Consider the following 19,832-nt stretch of genomic DNA (forward strand, 5'->3'; position numbering starts at 1 on the left):
CATGGGTAAGATCAATGCTATTAATGATACTATTTGGGGGTCGGGGGAGAACATGCCTGCTTTGTGAGTCCCAATGTGAATAAACCAATAATCTGCTTTTATAAGCATCATGTACTAATCATAAAATTACACCATCTTTCTAAAAACCTGCTAGTAGAACATAATATAGCAATAATAAAGAAAAAAGTTTAGAAATTAAAAAAATTAAAGTTTGCTTTAAACTACAAAGAAAATCTCTTAAAAGGACATTTGTGCTCATTTCTCATTTTCCTATTTGATCACCATGAAAATTAAATTCCTGTTATAACTTGAGTTGCAAACGAAGAATTTCTCGGTTTGCTTGGTTATGTACCCTGCTGAAAAGGAATGGGAGAATCACCATTGTCTTCAATGATGGAAGATTCTTTGCTTTCCCCAGGAGCAAATCATTCCTTGACAAAGAGCCAAAATGATGAAGCAAATAAAGTTGGTCCCATAATAATAACATTTGGGCTGCAGGAAAGAAGCTCAACAAAAACAAGTTATCCCCTGATACTCCCAAACTTTGTTTTAATTTCCCACAGTGGCACAGAAAGTCTCCTGGCCACAAGTTACGTATCATCTTAATTTCTCCTTCTTAGAGGGTTTGTGTTTGGTTTTTGTCCTTAATGAGACATATTTGCCAAAGAGGCATTCAAAAGGCATTTTTTACTCTTGCGGAAGAGTAATTAGGTCGGTACCTCTTTCCCTGCCAGCATTAGCTGCTCTAAAGAGAACACTGCCCAATATTTAATGCCCAAACACAAGAAGCATCATTTCCACTAATTGGTCTTGAAGTTCCGATGTTCCCAAAGGGTCCCTTTATTTTGGAACGATCAGAAAGGACATAAGTAAGATGCAATATCGTCATCACTGACTTTTGTCTTTCTCGTCTAAACTAGTACAAGTGTCCTTTCTTATGTTATTGTAATAAATGCCAACACATCACCAACATGAGAGGTAAATAAAGGATTTGCATTTTTACAACAGAGAGCATCTCTGAGCCAAGGTCAAATGTTGTGATGGCCATATTTATAAATATGAACATGAGTGTAAATACATAGCATATTTATACATTTGATTTCTTTGATGACAAGATTCCTTTTACTGACAGTCTTCAGTGTGTTGGGAAAAGGGTAATGCTGCTTTAACATGTGGACTGTGAAATGCAGGGTGAGAGGAACAAAGAAAGGACCATTCATCAAGTAGAAGCTGGAAAGAGAGCATATACTACTAACACTTTTTCCCCCCTTTTCTACAGCCTGAGAAAGGCTTCTGGACAACATATCACCTAATCTCATGATACAGAATACAGCAAGTGATAAAAATCAGGGGTAGGTATATGGCAGACAAGTTTTTACACATCCTTCTTGCTATTCAAAGCCCTGGAATGGCTTTATTCGCTATCAGGAAATTTCAATTTCTTTAACATAATGACCAGGCTACATCAATGTCCTTACAATTGTAGCCAAACAATTTTTAAGCAGTGGTTTAACCATTAACATTCGAATTGGCCAAATAAATCAGAGTTGAAGAATGAGCTACCTACTCTTTCCTCTGAATTCAATTCCCTTCTAGCCATTCTCTTTTTGATTCCTACCTTGAAAACATAGCTCTGAACTCTCATTTCCCACTGTTTAACCCAAGTGATAGACAAGCTCTGGCTGTGGCCCTCTTCATGTTCTTTTGAGAATGTTTCTCTTTTTAAAAAGCCATTTTCCATTGTACAAACTAGTGTCAAAAGGCTTGAGGTGAACGAAGAGGAGGAGGAGAATGTTAAAGAGACCCTTTCAAAACCCAAATTATATGTTCAAATGAATATGTTTTCTATGCCGCTGCCATCTTAACCGTGAGGAAGCTAAACTGCTTGTCAGCGTCTGTACTGTGTGTTTACTCCTACACCTCATTTAGGTAGGAGGTAGGCTCCCAGATAGGCAGTTTGCTCATTGGCTGCATTTTTAGTCTTTGAGCGCCAGCAGAAGGATGCAGGGCTTGATGCAATGGCACTAACTAGGGACACTTAAATAAATGTCTATACCTCAATCTCTCACAAGTTTCTGTAGACTTACTTTTTTAATCAAGACAGTGCTTGGAACTCCCTCTAGCCAAACCCAAATTATCTTTAAAAGCTTCCCCACAAAGTTAATTTTAAATCCCATTCAATATGTTAGTGAAGAAAGGGGGGTTTTGTTGGTTTCCTTTGTTCTGTTTTAATTTCTGTGTTGCCTCTTACAGCAGCCCATCCCAGGGATAACACTTTACTGCACTTTCTCTTAACATCTTCCCAAAGGTTTGACATTCAACAACAAGGAGAATTGGAAATGGCACGCCTAATCCTATCACATATACAGACACTCATGCTGGAAAACTTTGCTTCTGGCATGGCAGCCTCACAATAATGCAAGTTGGGATTGTGAACTATTGTGATGCCACCTCAAAGGGAACCTCCCCCATGTGTCTCTAGAAATGGCTACGCCCAGAGACTATGGCACAGATGACAACAACAACCAGAAAAGGGATCCAACCTGTTTCATAGATTCTGAGTGACCCTAACGGGCCATCACAGCCACCACCACCCTTGCCATACTTGGAGACAGAAGGAGAGCTAAATTAAATGCAAGGTGTGTTTGCCATGTTTCCATCCGTTACGCACCCAGTCCAGTCTTGTCTCTGGACATGTGGGTTCTTGGGCTGCTTCTTCTCATGGTGGAAGTTATCACATAAATCATTAGAAGCAAACTTAATAACACCAGTCATGAACTTGGTCACTAATCAAATCAGTACACAGAAACAATACAGGGGAGGGATATACAAACCATATAAGAAAAAGGAAACAAATCACTCATTCTCCTTAATTTCCTGGAATAGGAACAACAAAATATTGCAACACAATGGAACATTATACATTAGTGAAAAAAATAAATAAATTCTATTAAAGAGACAGTGTTTGTTTTTCCCTTTTAATTTCAACAAGCTGCTTAATAGGAGAAACAACATCACTTAATATATGTGGGTAACCCCTGTATTTCATGTGAGAGATGTTTATATAAGTATGCATGTGTATAAGTAAAATTCTCCCAAGCAGTGACTTTTCTTTTATAGGCGAAAGTCAATTCTTTTTCATAAAACTAAAAGTTTAATATTCTGAGACCAAGCCAGCAATATTGCCATGTCATCTCCTAAGACCTACAAATACAACAAAAACATAAAAATGTCACATTCAGTGTATACACTTGTGGAAACAAAATGATCACCTCAATCTTCTTACCACATCTCTCACTGGCCCCACATAACTAATATAAATGACTTTTACTGTTAGAACTTTAAGCATCATTTTATATTATTGTAAAAGAATTTTCACGTACAGACGAGAGCTCTAAATATTCTCTAGTCGTTAGAAAAAATGCAAAACTGCAGGTTCCTCTCAATACAAAACACATGGATTATAGTAAAACTTCGCTAATTTACAATGGATCTTTTCTTCTGAACAGTTGTTTGATTTTTAATGGAACAAACCTACTTTGGATTCTTTGTGACTAGAGGTGGCTTACTTTCCCTTTCTGGTGCATAGTTTTAGTTTTCTAGTGTTTAGTTCTGGAGAACCCGTTCCCTTCCCCCTCTTTTATTCTGAGTTTCATCTGCTTCTACAGCACTGCCTGCCTACGGGTACTACTTCATCAGTTTTTATATTCTTCTAAAGCTGCTTTCCCTGGCATCTTGGACAAGGCCCCCCAATACTGACAGGGAAAACCAAGATTGTCTGCTTTGACTACAACTTTTGCCAAAGGAGTCAATTCTTCTTCCCCAGGGACCTTCAGGAGTTAGAGGGGCATAGGGACAAATTGACTAAGGACCAATGACACAATGTTACACTTTGCTCCTTAAGATCTGAGTTGAGCATGCTCCAAGCAGCGAAAAGGCAAAAATGCTGGCATTTTTCGCTTGGAAACAAAGACCCCAGGCTCCTGGCTTTGAGAGAACAGCCCCTGGGATATAACTTCTGCAGGTGAGTGAGGCCCCTGATCCATGCAGAAGGCGGGCGCTAAAGCAACTTTGAAATTTAACGAACCGTAGACCTATCTGCTCTTTCTAAGACAACTTACTTTACTTTTGAGAAGCAAAGCAAATGTGGTTTCCCTTACAAAGTCTGGATTTCTGACAGCCGGTGCTCAGATCTTCTTTTTGCAAACTGATACCTAGTAACTCAGGATGCAGGGCCTGATAACCCCATCCGAAAGGTTCCTTCCAGTCGGAATCAGTGGAGAGGATGACACCGTACACACAGGCTTGCTTATGTTAACTCTTGCCTCTACCAGAAATGAAGCCGATATTATGCCAAATCACACCTATGGTGTCACCATTTTGTGAAGTGCCATCATCTCCCTAACAGTTTGAGTGGTATTTTCTTTTCTTCCCCTTGCTTGGCAATGCCCAGTCATTGAACTGTCTTTCCGGACACAGCTCACGTAGCCTCTCGTCAAGCAAAAACCCTCAACATCCCAGTTGATAACAAGAGCAGATGAAATTCAGCAGTCCCCCTTCCCCCAACATTTTCAGACTTTTCCCGAAGTCACCCTGCCAGCACAAACATCCTCTGCTTCGAAGTCACAGCAAGCCATTAAATGCCCCTTATTAGAAAGACTCCTTATTAGGTCACACAGAGTCAGTATGGCTTACTACCTGTTACCCCCAAATTTAACTTGTGTGACAGGTGTAAGAAGTCAAGGCAGGAGCTCACTGGAACAACTGGGCCCCCAAATAGGGCTCCACCATCTCACCCTAGTGCTCCCGGGGCCTCCAGTCCCCAACACTGCAGCCCCTGCCCAGGCTGACCTAAGAGGCCCCTCTGGGTGAGCTCACCTGTTTGTAGGCATCAAGGAGGAAGCTCTTCCAGATGCAGCGCATTCCCTCTGAGGTCAGCATGCGCCTCCACTCCCCGCGAGTGGACTTGGAGCGGCTCAAGAGCAGCACCACGTGCTTGAGGAGAATGACCGAGTCATAGAGCGCCAGGAAGAGGCAGTTGGAGAAAAAAACTGGCAGAATCTGCAGTGTGATCAGCAAGTCTACGCTGAGGATGCCCATCTTCTCTGCCTCCTGAGTCAGTTCCCGTGTGCACTGTGGTTCCCCTTCACCCTCTTATTTAAAAGGGGGTGGTAATAGAGGGGGTGGGAGAGGTAAAGGGGAAGGTTGGGGGTGGGGGAGAAGGAAAAAACACCAAATTAAAAGGAAGCCCAGGCTCTCTCCTCTTTCAAAGAAGCAGAAATGGCAAGACCAAGTCCAGTTTGTCCAGCCCAGCAGTTGGAGTGTGCCCATCAATTCATTCAATTCGGAGCTGCTGCTTTTTTTTTTTCAGGATTTAAGATGTTTAAAAAAAAAAAAAAAACTGGCGTACCCGTCCCTAATCCAGTAACCCCTCTCAGAGTCGGTTAAAGACAGCCAGTTCCACTTTCATTTCCAAGCACCTATGAGACTGTGGCAGAGACTGCAAAATTTTCTTTAGCTTTTCATTGTCTCTATGTTCAGATACGTAGGCTGTTTCTTTCTTGAATTGCCAGTTTTTAAAATGTGCTTAAGGGTAGTTCCCCCCCCCCTTACTCCGTTTTACACACACTTTCTGTTCTCCTTCTCTCCAGCCTGCCTCACTCTTTTTCCCTGGAGCGACTGACTCCTCTCCTCTCCTCACTCCCTCTGGCTTTGCTCCGGTGCTATCTGTGGTGCAAAGTGCTCTCTCTGCAGCCCAGTGAGTCTCCCTGAAGCCTTTTATACATCCCCTGGCTAATTGCTGCAATAGAGAAATGAAAGCCTAATCTTGGTAAAGATCTTGACGTCATTGAGAAAGAGGGCTTTACTTTGGCCAGGACTGCAGTGAATAGAAAAGCAAAACTCGACAACTTTTTTTTTTTTTTTAGAAGTGTGGGGGGGGCGAGGCGGGGAGGGACAGTGGAATTTTGCTTTGTGATTTAAAGAGAGAGTGGGAAAAATTAATACCTCTGACGGTTTTCAGGAAATGCTTTCAAACTTTGGGAAAAGTAATTTACTCCTCTAAATTTGATAAGTTAACACTCTCTCTTCTGGTTGTTATTATTGTTATTATTCTTCACTTATGAGAGGGGCTAGAAACAAGGGACCCTGGGAGACAGGTAAAGGAAGAATAGATCATCTTGGCTCTATTTCTTGGAAGATGTGAATGTTTAAATTTTATTTTTATACCTGTATATTATGATTGTCTCTCGTCAGATTTCTGAGTTAGGTTCCTTAAATATTTTTGAATCGGGATTTTGTTTCACAAAATTTAAAGTGAGGTGGAAAACTTTTCACCTCTTTGAGTACCATTGCCACATTTCTCTAAAGCTTCTTACTGAAAACTACTATAAGCATTCTTTTCAGTTTTACCTAAGTTTCCAATGGGGGGAAAAAGAAAGGAAGGAAAAAGGAAAATCTTCCAGACAGGAAAGCAAGTTAGGTGATCAGACCCCCCATTTAGTTCCACTTTGCCTATATGCATATTAAATTAAACCTTTCCATCAAAGGGCATTAAGATGCCATAAGGCAGAGAAATAATTCTTTATAAGAGAGAGCTCTTTGCATTCTGTGCTTCTCCTGCTTCTGTGAGCACAACTCCTAAGAGACCTGACACATTAGTGAATCTTCCTTTTTGTTTGGAAAAATATTAAATTTGTAGGCAGTAAGGAGCAGATTGTGAATAGGCTAGGGAACCACACTGACCACTGCTCTGCCACCCACCTCTCCCATCAGTCTCCAGGACCGACAGGTATTTACAGCAGACAATGCTTTGGCAGAATGCCATGACCCCCATCTCTGTCTAGTTTTCCTTCCTCACTTACCAAACAGATAACCTCTAGGAATTATGTTTTCTTGGAAGAAGGAGTGACAAGTATAGACACTGCAGTGGGGATAGAGAATTTTAATTGAAAATTAATTAGCTGACTTGGCTGTGTATATAGAGCTGTCATTAAGCATGCACTAAACAGTGGGTGCTAACCTCTGGTCAGGACATTTCTGTGCTTTGTCCCTGTGGCTGGAACCTGCAAGATCACAGAAATAATTTAAAACACTAGAGCAGGGTCATTAACTGGTGGGCCCATGGGGCAAATTCTGCATGCAGATGTATTTTATTTGGATGACACGGTGCTTTTTTGCTTTTTAAAAAATAATTGAATAAGAATGTCTTTGGGTTCCACAAGACCAGGTATTCTTGTCTGCTTTGTCCATTGCTCTCCCAGCAATTAAAACCATGCCTGGCACATAGCAAGTTCAAGGAGGATGGACTGAATGGACAAATGGGCAGGGTATGCATTGCTCCACACTAGGGGGCACCATTCACATACAATATGATGTGATTGGGGTGCCCCAGAATTGTATATACCCTCATGTACTTGGGTGTGGCCCTCCCCAGTGACACAACCCTCACCCTGAAAAGCTTGATTCTTTTATTGTTATCGTCTCTTTAGTCCATAATGAGTTTTGGATTTGTAGCCCATGGAGTAAATGTTTAGAGAAGACTTCCTGGGCTTAGAAAAATAAATATAAAGCACATACAAAAATATTTTCCTATGACAAGCATACAATGTTAGCAAAAGAATATTGTTCATATGCATAATACACATATACTCAATTCATCCTCTAATCTTCTGATGTCGTGATGTAAGAAAATGTAGAATGAAGAGAGGGAGGTGACAAGATGGTATGTTAACTAGTGTAGATGGGAAAGCTACAGTGCTAGACAAAGTCCCAGCCAACAATGACAGAAAAAGGTGCGGACTCAGGAAATGATACTTTCACTACTGCCCAAGCCTTAAAAATCTCACCCCTTCTCACACACTCATTTTGCCCTGTCTGCATTAAAGAGGGCTTCCTTGAGGTAGAGAGTTCGGCATCTATAAACCAATTCTTCCTCACTTGTTTTCATTTTCAAGGAGAGAGGTATTTTTGGAAATGGTAAGCTAAAAAAAGGAATCGGTAGAAAATCAGAAAAATGCTTTCTTTTTAAATACAAAGTTCAAAGCACATTCAGACTGCAAATGGTTATAAATCAGAATGGCATTTTTTTTCTTTTTTATTTCCTTTTTACATTGTTTTGTAGTCAGAAGTGTCTCGAAGATTTTTGTAATAGAACAAATAGTCACATAGCCAACCTGATTGTGTCATTTCTCAGATTTTTTTCTATCACCTTTTCTAAACTAATAAATAAGTGAATCACAAAAGTGTTTCATTCTTTTACCTGTTAAACAATCTGTCCATTTTAGAAATTACATTTCTCCAAAGCTATTTATTTCTCTTTTTACATTTGGTTCACAGTTGCTTGTTTTAATTACTAATACTATTTAGCACTTTGATCTCCAAGTAACTTTATACTTATTAAGCAACAAAAATAACCCATAAGGTGACAGAGAATGATTTGTCCCATTATATAAATGAGAGAAAATGGATCATTAGTACTGTGGAGTTAGAGCTGGTGTTAGGGTATTTTTTCCAACTCTAAACCTCACTTTTTCCCTACATGACTGTTTTGTGGGTCCTGGTCATGACTCTGAGACTCAAAACCCTTTGCCAAAGTGGTTGTGCTAAGCAATTTTACTTTCTAAATTGCAAAGGATATCTGGGATTTCACATCTGTTTAATATTGCCCCAATTCAAGCTCCTCATTTAGATTTCATATGATCACTTGAAAGTCTTGGATATCTTGTTGGTCATGTTAAGTATTCTTAATGATCAGCATTTCAATGAGTTAAAGTGGTATGTTGCCTGAATTTCCCCAACAACACTGCACACAGGTTTTAAATTCCAGAGAGAGGCAGCCTAGGGCAGAATACTTTGGGCTTCTAAATAAGGGCTGAACCAGTGCAAAATAGTTTAATTTTCTTTCCCTTTCCATAGTGTGAGAGCATCGTGTCCTACCATTGCCTCCTTCTGTTTGGAAAAATAACACGGATATTAGTGATAAGTCTTCCTTTGGTCCACTTTTGGACTCTTAAACTGTGACTGAGAAAATGAAGTTGGATACCTGAAAGCAGTCTTGGGCATTTCGAGGATGGAAGGTACCACTACTATTTCCTTATCACTATCTGAAGGAGACAAAGAGCATTAAAAAAATTGAAATTGATAGTGAGCAATGGGAAAATTGGGACAACTGTAATAGAACAACAATAAAAAAATTGAAGTTGATAATCCATGCCACAGATTTTCAAGAGTCTTAGCTTTGTAGAATTTTATTCCTTCTAATTTAAGTGATTTGTTCAATATAATTAAAAAAGGGAGTTTCATTTTTACTGTATTAAAAGCTTGTCAAATAGATTTTATACCCAAAATAATGTCTGGTCAAGAGATAAGTGTGTTGATTTGGGGTTTTGGAAGACGACCATCATACATAATCCCCTCAAAACATGCAGCTATTATCAGAAAAGGGAATCTCAAACAGTACAACTTTCTGTCCCTAGTAACTCCTGGTTGTGCCAGAGAGGGAATTATAATGTAAGGCTAATACCACAACTACTGAATCACTCGAAATTCCCCTTGGGCCCATCCATTCTATAAACACAGCCCATGTTCCCTGCAGTGCGATGAAAGGAGAAACTTGATAGATAAAATAGACAATCCCAGAGTAAACTCTGACACACCCTGAGCAAAGCAACTTGGGGCTGGGGCAGTGAAGGTGAAGGCGACGCTGTGGGAGGTATGAGCCTTCCGTCCCAACAGCCTTGGTCCCAGGTCCCTTGGCAAGCCCTGGCAGAGAGGCGTTAACACATTCTTCTCTCAGGAGCTGCTGCTGCTCTTTCTTTCCTCAGGCCACCTACTGGTAACACGGAGGAGGAAAGAAAAAGGAAAGACAGGAGAAGGAGAGCAGAACTGAAGAGAAGAAGGAAGATGAGGAGGGTGAAGAAGAAGAGAGAAAAGAGATTCACTGAATTGCCTGCAGAGGCTGCCAGCAGGAGAGCCGATGAATGCCAATTGTGGCAATGATTTTTGTGAGGAAGACAGCTGTCCAGAACCTGGATGGAAGCCATCACTTCATTTCACAGAGGCCACTGAACAGCTGTTAGGAGACAACAGCCTTCAGATGCTATTGACCTGGTCTAGATCTAAATTGATGGCCAGTCCCCACACCCATCTGCCCGTAGCTCTTCAGGTGCCATGAGACTCTCTGGGTGTTATTCAGTTTTGAGGATAGTTTATTAGTCTCTAGAGACACCCAAGATTTGGGGGGGAGGGCAGGGGAATAAAGGAGAAAAACACTATAAAGTTATATGTGGGGAAGTCCTTCAGGATGAAGACCCTCCTCCTCAGAAAAAAAACAAATTAAACTCAACCTCTTTGTTTCCTAAAATTTGAATTAGTGTCTTCCTTCTCCCTAAATATTTGGCCCAATGAAATGGACCACAAGAAACAAAAGAAATTGGTCAAAAACAGCCATCATCTTTGGAATAACTTTTCCTCTATTTCATTCTACAGCTCAAAGGGAAGCACCAGATGATGATGTCTTAAAAATAAAATAGGCCATTCTTTATCAATTGTTTTACAGGAATTAAAAAAAATAATGTATATATCATCTCACTCATACACTGAATACATGACCATAGGACATGACAAAATATATTAAGATACATGCTGATTCCAGAGGTAATAGTGTACTTTGTTCCCACTAAGAGCAAAGGATGCCACACCTCCTCTCTCAGGAATCGGTAGATACTAATACACAGAGAAAGTGAGCTAGATATTCTCTTCCAACCTCAGTGGAGACTGTGGAGCTAATAGAATTAACTGTAGGTAAAAAAAATCCACATTTGATATGGGGATAAAATGCCTGCGATGAGGATGATTGTGCAAAGAGATATGTTACCAAGGGAGGTTATGAAAATGTTATTAGTGGAACTGCTTTCAAGGTAGGGAGGGAGTCTAATAAGATAATCTCTCAAAACCTTTTAAAGCCTGTGGTGCCATTAAAGTAATAGTTTAGAATAAGTTAATATATAACATATACATAAAAACATCCAACTGAGCTAATGGCAGAATACCATAATCACAAATTATTGCTCTATTCTCATTTCAATTCCAAAGACTAATTTTTTGGCGCAAGATTAAGTAAATCCGTATGCTTTCTTAACAGGAGGTAGATAGAAAAGGATTAGCATGTCTTCTAAGGATAAAATATAATGCATGAAATTCAAATCTATGTTTAAGGTCAAACCTCATCCATTAGATGGATACTGGTAGTCTTCTATCAACACACAACCACTTAGCTAAATGATTATTTTAAAAGTAGGGGTGTGTGTGTTTATATGTATGTGTGTGTGTATATATATGTATGTTTCCATGTCTTGGCCACCATGAATAATGCTGTAATGAACATAAGGATTCATATATTTTTATGAATAATTTTTTCCAAATTTTTCAGGTAGAGACCCATAAGAGGCATTGCTGGGTCACATGATAACTCTATTCTTAATTTTTCAAGGAAGTTCTATACTGCTTTCCATAGTGGCTGTATCAGTTTATATTCCCACCAGTAGTGTATATAATGAAATACTACCCAACCATAAGAAAAGATGAAATACTGTCTTTTGCAACAACATGGATGGATCCTGAGAATATCATGTTAAGCAAAATAAGATGGAAAACTAAAGAACCATATAATTTCACTCAGATGTGGAATATAAAACAGAAAGCAAAAATGAACAAACTACACAAACAAATACTCATAGATACAGACAAAAGTATGTTGGTTATCAGAGGGGAAAGGGGAATCAGGGATGTAAAAGGGGGTAAAGGTGGTGAAATACACGGTGACAGAAGAAGACCTAACTTTGGCCACTGAACCCACAATGCAATATATAATAATGCATTGTAGGATTGTACACTTAAGACATATGCAAACTTACTAGCCAGTGTTATCACAATAGATTTAATAAAATTTAAAAATAAAACAAGAGAAGAAAGAAAGAGAGAAGGAAAGAAAGAGGAAGGAAGGAAGGAAGGAAGGAAGGAAGGAAGGAAGGAAGGAAGGAAGGAAGGAAAGAGAAGGAAGAGAAGAGAAGAGAAGAGAAGAGAAGAGAAGAGAAGAGAAGAGAAGAGAAGAGAAGAGAAGAGAAGAGAAGAGAAGAGAAGAGAAGAGAAGAGAGGCATATAAATTTCTGAATAATCTTATTTTGTTTTCTCTGGGAAATTTTTTTATTCTGTTTTAAAAACTTAAAATCCACCTTTCCAAAATACCAATTTTTTATATCAGTAATGAGCTAAATTATATACAAATCTAAGACCTCAAACTACTGAGAGCCAAAAATCTCTATTGCTTCCTGATAAGTATTAAATAATATAGCTCACTCAGCAATTGGCATTTATCTGTTATCAAGAATTGTCTTGTTCTGACAGACTTCAGTTACCAGACACAGAATCTATTTCTGGGATCATTCAGGCCCATATAACCAGAAACAAACCCCTGACCTGATATTTCTACCTGTAAAATAGAGCTAAAAATGTCTTCCCATATTTATCTCATGTTGGTGGCTAATGTATTCACATTTTGAAGAAACGTGGTCTTGATCTAAAACTGTGCAAAATAAAAAGCAATCTTGGCTAATGAGTTTATTTGTACCTGCCTAAGTCAATAAATTTCCTCTTTTAAAACATTCTTTGGGAAAAAATGTTCCTGGCAGGCCAGATCTGTTAATATAGTGTGAATTACCAACCTGTTTCAACAGACTTTAAGAAAACTTTGGCTACTTAGTGGAGAACAGGAAAGATTACCAGTAATTAGGGATAGTGCCTGAAGAATAAAATAATCAATCTGAATATTTGCCCAAACTCAACCTGGAACTGAACCTGTTTGAGGACCCTCTCAAAAGGCATGTTTCTTAATTCTAAATTATTCATCATGTAACACTTCTTCATCTTCCATGATTCCTGGGAGAATATAAAGAAAAGCTACATAAGTATCCCTGATCCTACAAAACAAATCATTCTCCTAATTATTCTAGTTCACAGTTGGGTAGAAAAACATTCAATAACAAAGGAGAAAAACACTGACATTTAAATGAACACTGTGTTTGACAAATTTAAGCCTCAAAAAAATTCAATGCCTCCCAATATTTGTGGTACTATTTTGCCTCTTGGTTAAGAGATTGTTTTATTTGTCCTACATAGAAATACTTTCCTACTACCATGGGACCTCAGAACTATGGGTCTCAAAAGAGCTATCAAAGCTATTTATTTTCTTGTATGACAGAATGACCTAGCAGACAATGGGAGAAAAAAGGGAAAAAAAGCAAAAAGAAAAGCAGAATGTTAGAAGACAGGACTGAGTTTAGAAGAATGAATGTGATAAGGATTTGTGGTGGGACACTCCACAATCAACAGCATTTGACTGCCTTGATCATGATAGATGCTGAATAATAGAATCATCAAGAAATATAAAGCATGCAGAGATTAGTTCACTTCCCTGTGAAATGGGAAGTCAGTAGGTAAAATACTTTTGTTTTCTACACATACCCCTAGTGGAAGGATACGGGAGAGGTAAGAAAAGGGGAAGGGAAAAGGCAAAGACATTTGCTTACATTATAAAATTAGCTTCAAATAACTCAAAAGCCATCGTAAGACATTTAATCAGTTGGCCATCTGCTTACTATAAACATTTATTGAAACCTACAAAGAGGCAGTCATTGCACTGAGCATTGAAAGGATCTCTGGTCTAGAAAATGTAGAGTCCAATAGAAGGAGACAGACATGTAAATTAAAAGAAGTGTTACTGGTGCTGTAATAGAATTGCGGTGTATGGCATAGTATAAAGGAAGGATTAGCCAGTTCTAAGTGGAATAAGAGTCAAGAAAGAGTTAATGAAGATAATACACAGGTCCCATTAATTATAGAGTTGCAAAATCAAATTCAGAAATGTGGTACTTGACAGTGGAACAAATTTAAAACGATGGTTTTGTATACACCTGTTTATGTCTGTGATATTTTATCATTCATCTCTATTAGTGGATCAATAGTATTTTTTGACCTTGGAAAATAAATTATTTGGGAACTTATAACCTTCTCTCAATAAACAAAATTGTACTAGTTATGCAAAATGAAAAATAAATTGCTTAAAGCTTTGTTTTCACAGATGCTGTGAGTAACAGCAAGGGGCAGAGACCTGGCTTTATATATTTCCTTTCTCCCCCTTTCAATTGACAGACAGGTACAAGTTCTATCCTAACATTTTCATGTTGTAAATATACAATGGAAGCAAGGAAGTAATTCTTGGCAATGCTGTTCACTTCTTGTTAAAGAATACATCAATGGCAGGGACAGGAGGGATCAGATTAATTCTAGCTCTTCAGGACCACACGTGTATGATTTTGAGTCATTCATTCCATTTTTCGCTTCTCCGGGTACCTCACCAGGGTAAGCTTATAAAGTACATTGAGATTACACATTGAGTCACTACTACAGGTGGGGCAAAATTAGGTTTAGAGTTGTTCGTAAAAAAATAATATAATAATTGGTAAATAATATTATAAGAATAAACTCTGCTTTGTGTACATACACCTGTGAACATACTGTTGCCCCCCTTTACACTGTAGCCTCTGGAATCTTTATACTGTTACAGGAGAAAGAACGGGTCTACTAACTCAGCATGACTTTTACCCAACTTTGCATTCTTCCAGTTCTCTTTGGTCTATACGTCAAGGCGTCACTCTTGCTTCTTTAGTTGTGATTTTTGTTACCTTGGTCCTCTCATGACAATCACCTGACATTAAAAGGAAGCATGGTTAGAGATGTTGAGGATGTTACTTGTTAGGGAATTTTATGAGCTAGCTCAAGAAAAAGGTGGAAACCAAGATTTTGTGGAAATAGGATATATTAATGAAATATAGAGCCTGTCATATAAGTGCACAATGAACATTCTTGTTTTCATATTTAGAGTATTAATTTTTGCTGGGAAATAGTTAAATTATAGAGTTTTTAAAAAAAACTGTTTACTACGGAAAAATTCGAACATATGCCAAAGTAGAGTGATGAATATAAAAGCCCATGTACCCGTCAGCCAGCTTCAACAAATATAAACTCATGTCCAATCTTGGTTTATCTCTACCACCCTCACCTGCTTCCCATGGAATTTTGAAGGAAGTTCTTGTCAAGTTTTTGATTCTCCTAAACATCTACAATGTTTTTTGCCTACAGAAGTTATAGTATAAATTAGCCAGCTAATTGATTTATTCTCTTATATCTCCCTTTTCCTCACTTTTTGATTTATCTGTCAAGTGACATAGAAAGAAATAGAAAATTGACATTTCTTCCCATCACTTCTGAGCTCAAATCCAATCTTTCATCTAAGTACCTTATGCTATGGCAAAGGTGTTTTTTAAAAAATGCATGGATAGATAATAAAACTGTAACATTTTCCATAAATTACTGAACCACAGTCATTTCCTTACTTTCATTTGTTTTTACTGGTATATAGTGCACATGCTGACTTAGAACCAGATTGCTTTTTAAATTATGAGGTGGTCTCAGTTTACTCATTCCCATCCATCCCCAAATGCAATGTTCTACAAAATATGACATGAAATAGGCAACTAGGTCATAAGAATCTGACAGTTCTGATAGAATAAAACCTGATAAGAATTCATGGAGGTGATCAATGGCAAGGCTAATGTGTTTCTGCATGTAAAATTTCTCATAGGAAAACTCCACAGATATAAGAAACTCATGAAATTTACCATAAAAACAAATATATAAATATAAAACTTAACTTCCTAGTAAAACCCATACTAATAGGGTCTCTATGCCTATTCCCTACAGTCATTCTCCTTTCTTGAGTCATCAAACCTTTCCCCCAAGGTAATAATCCTTCCATTGGAGATATGGCATGTTCCCAACCACTTACCATTCCAGAACAACCCCTAGACCAAGAAGTGATGAATGGATGTTCGGGACAGTTTTATGGAAAATATAATAGCTTTACCAATGTCACTGATCACTAAGGGAAAGAGGGTGGAGAGTAAGATGGGAAAAGTACATGCATGTATTTTGTTCTCTGCATTTTCTCCAAAAGAAAGTATCAAATTTTACCTGATGCTACTTCAGAATAGTGTACTTGCAAATGCATGTACATTAAATTTTGTAGGTGTACTTTGCTATATTGGAAAACATATTCAAATAACAAATCTCAATAAATGAAAATGACTTTCTTTTCTACAGTATATAAAAATGCCAGGGCAATCTGCTTTCCATGTTCAGACACCAAAGAGCTAAACATTGAGTGATATCCAACTTTATGAGTCACATAAAAATGGGTAAGAAGATAAATATTTAAAGAGATAAACATTGTCAAGCAGAAATGATTACAAAGTTTATAGCAATCTGCATTTTTTATTGTTTTCTGTTTACCTAGCTTTTCTCACTATGAATTTCTTTCACTCATTTCTCTTCTTTTTTTTTAAAGAAATCAGAGAGAATATATTTTTTAAAGTTTTATTTATTTATTTTTAAAGAGAGGGGAAGGGAAAGAGAGAAACATCAATATGTGGTTGCCTCTCACATGCCCCACAGTGAGGAGCTGGCCCGCAACCCAGGCATGTGCCCTGACTGGGAATCAAACCAGCGACTCTTTGGTTCACAGCCCACACTCATCCAGTGAGCTACACCAGCCAGGGCTCATTTCCCTTCTTTTAATAAGGCTATGTTCCCCTGATCATTGACATTAAGGGATATGAAACAGGGCTCAGTTTACATTTATTGGCATAAATATAAGTAACTTGAAAATGCAAACTTTTCCTTATATACTTCAATGTTTCATCTAGCAACTTTAATTTAATAAGTCTGGAAAATGGAGCTCCCTTTTCACAGGGGTGCTGTCTGTTTACTTTGTGCTATATGAACCTTTCAACCTTTTCCAGCCTACAAGAACAGCAATGTTATATTGTTTAACCTAGTAGTATTTCAAATAGTAAAAGGTCTACAAATAGATTGTCATTGCACTTGAACTACATTTGATTATTGTCTGGAGAAATGTAGAGAGAAAAATGGAAGTACTATTTCCACTAGGGTACCTATGACATAATTACTTGAAATGTCATTGTTTTGAAATCATACCACGTTAATAATAAAAAACAAATCAATATTATTTTTTTTTACTCTGGCCTGTCAATGACTCTACCATTGGCCTAATGTAGCCCCTTGAAGAAATTACATACCCTACCAATTAATGGGCACAATAGCTACAATAGTTGTTTCTTCAAAATAATGACACCTAAAATGTATGTTAAAATACAACTATATTTATAAAACCCTGTAAAACATTTTATTGAAAGGGGTTTATACATTGTATGTTGATTTGTTACTAACAAACATGTTTATACTACAGTAAAAATTTGGTAAGAAGACAATTTCATGTTTAAGGGGTAGAAAGGCCAATCTGAATAGGAGACATATTAAACAAGTCAAGTTATATAAAGACAGTACTTAATTTAGCAGGAAAAGATTCTGTTAAATATAAAGTTTGTGATTTTGTTTATGTTCATAAAAAGCTAAAAAGGAGACTCAGATATTTTTAGAGTAAAAAGCAAATAGTACATATCTGCTATTCTTGAGGCTGTTATTCTTAAGGGGAACTTTTGTTCAAACTGGATTATTCAGTTGCCTCCTCAATTTGGGGGTTAGCTTAGTCTGTCCCTGGTGTAGATAAAGTTAAATAAACTCCACAAAGCAGATCAAATATATTCTTTGGATGTCAAGTCACTACTTTAACTACTTCTGTGACCTCCCTTCATTAAACTTGTCAAAACAAAGTAAAGTAACAGTAAAAAATGTGGATTATACCATAGACCACCAAGCAAGTACCCAATTATCTTTTTGCATAATCTTTATTTTATATTAATGGTATTATCAACACAAACAGCACCAAGTACTGATAGCTGATACATATTAAGAACTTCATATGTACCAACCATTCTTCTATTTTTAATTGCATTAAGTCAGTTTCTCCATAACAACATTATAGCATAAATGCCATTATTAGGCTTACCTCATAAGTGAAGAAACCAAAGGTTTGGGGGGGGGGGGGTGAAACAAATTGCAAAGATCATGATTTTTGAATCAAAAAATCCGAACACTGGAAGTACCCATGAAGAACTCAGTTAATCCCTCAAATTGTGTAATAGGCTAAAAAAAAAAAAATCCCCTGTCCCCTAAAAAGATAATAGATCCTAATTCCTGGAACCCGTAAATCTTACCTTATTTGGGAAAAAGGTCTTTGCAGATATGATGATGTTAATGATATTGAGATGGGAAAATTATCCTGGATTATTTGAGTTGGTCCTAAATGCCATTTCCTGTATCCAAAAAGGGAGATACAGGTGACTAGTGTAGCTCAGCTGGTTAGTGTTGGCCCATAGATGGAAGGTCACAGGTTCAATTCCCGAACCTTTGGGTACATATCCAGGTTGTAGGTTTGGTAGTTGGTCAGGGTGTATATGAGAAAGCAACTGATTGATGTTTCTCTCTTACATTAATATTTCTCTCGACCCCTCTCTCTCACTCTCAGATTCTCTCTCTCTCTCCCTCTTCCTCTCCCTCTTTCTGTCTGAAAGCAATGTCCTAAAAAAAATAATAATAAAATAAAATAAAGGGTAGGTAAAGGAACATTTCACATACATGAGTTGACAAAGCAAAACGAGATTTGAAAATGCTGGCCTTGAAGATTGGCGTGATGTGGTCACAAGCCAAAGAATGTCAGCTGAAAGAGGCAGGGAAAGGATTCCCCCATAGAGTCTGCACAGGGAGCAGGACCCTATTGACACCTTGACTTTGGCCCAGTGACGTGAATTTCAGACTTCTGCCTCCAGAACTGGGAGAGAAAAAAATTTCCACTGGCCAAAGCCAATCAGTTTGTGATAAACCATTACAACAGCCACAGGAAACTAATACAGGCTGCAAATAAAAAAAAATATTTAAACTGTTGCACATAAGTGAAATGTTTTTTAAAACTAAAGAGGAGACTTAAAATTTCCTTTTGTAAACATTATATATATTATATATATTATATTCAACCATCTTCCTTTTAAGAAATAATCCCTCCTAATTTATAAATTATTCACTTAATTTTGCTCCACTTTCTACAAAAACAGATGTTAGTTTATTTTTGTTCTTTATAATAGTTCTCCATGTTCTTTTAAAAAAATTTTTATTGTTGTTCAGTTATAGTTGTCCCCATTTTCTGCCATTTTTCTGTATTATTCTAAGTGAATTCACATCACTGTTAAATTCCATAGGATGAATAATGCTCATTTATTTAGTTTGTTTATTAGAAGACCAATTTCAAACACTACAATTATTTTCTAGTTTTTCTTTGATATCCCACTATAGTTGCAAAACTCAGAAATGGTTCCAGAGTTCAAGTAAAACTAGATTTTGTAAAGGTCTAAGTATAATGGAGAGGTATATGGAATGGGGTGGGTATAGTTATGTGATTTTTAAAATTAACAATGAAACTTTAACTTAAAAACACATAAGTAATTCAGTTACCACCTCTCTTACACTAACAATGAATATATATTCTATAAACATTCTTATCAATTCCACAAAGTTGATTTTAGTCATCTAAACAGACTATCAACAGTTAAATAATATCATCTCTGAGTTTTTTACTTAGGATTTATTTTTAAAGATTTTATGTATTTATATTTAGAGGGGAAGAGAAGGAGAGAGGGAGAGAAATATCAATATATGGTTGCCTCTCGTGAGTCTCCTGCTGGGAACTGGCCTGCAACCCAGGCATGTGCCCTGACTGGGATCCAACCATGATCTTTTGGTTC

General features: G+C 37.5%; 1 protein-coding gene across 3 annotated transcripts in view; it reads right to left on the minus strand.

The window, feature by feature from the left end:
• The window catches only part of DIO2 (iodothyronine deiodinase 2), an 85,887-nt gene that overhangs the window by 9,453 nt on the left and 56,602 nt on the right, over positions 1-19,832 (minus strand). For 2 of the 3 annotated variants that reach the window (XM_053673405.1, XM_037154806.2), the window contains one exon: positions 4,879-5,153. In XM_053673405.1, coding sequence (XP_053529380.1) covers positions 4,879-5,100 — 222 coding nt within the window. In that variant the 5' untranslated portion in view covers positions 5,101-5,153. Of the gene's footprint in view, positions 1-4,878; positions 5,154-5,629; positions 5,735-19,832 lie in introns of those variants that run through there. The other variant, XM_037154807.2, reaches the window with a different exon arrangement.

This window comes from Artibeus jamaicensis, unplaced genomic scaffold (assembly GCF_021234435.1).
Source record: "Artibeus jamaicensis isolate MK-2021 breed Jamaican fruit bat unplaced genomic scaffold, CSHL_Jam_final contig_851, whole genome shotgun sequence".
NCBI classification, from domain to species: domain Eukaryota; kingdom Metazoa; phylum Chordata; class Mammalia; order Chiroptera; family Phyllostomidae; genus Artibeus; species Artibeus jamaicensis.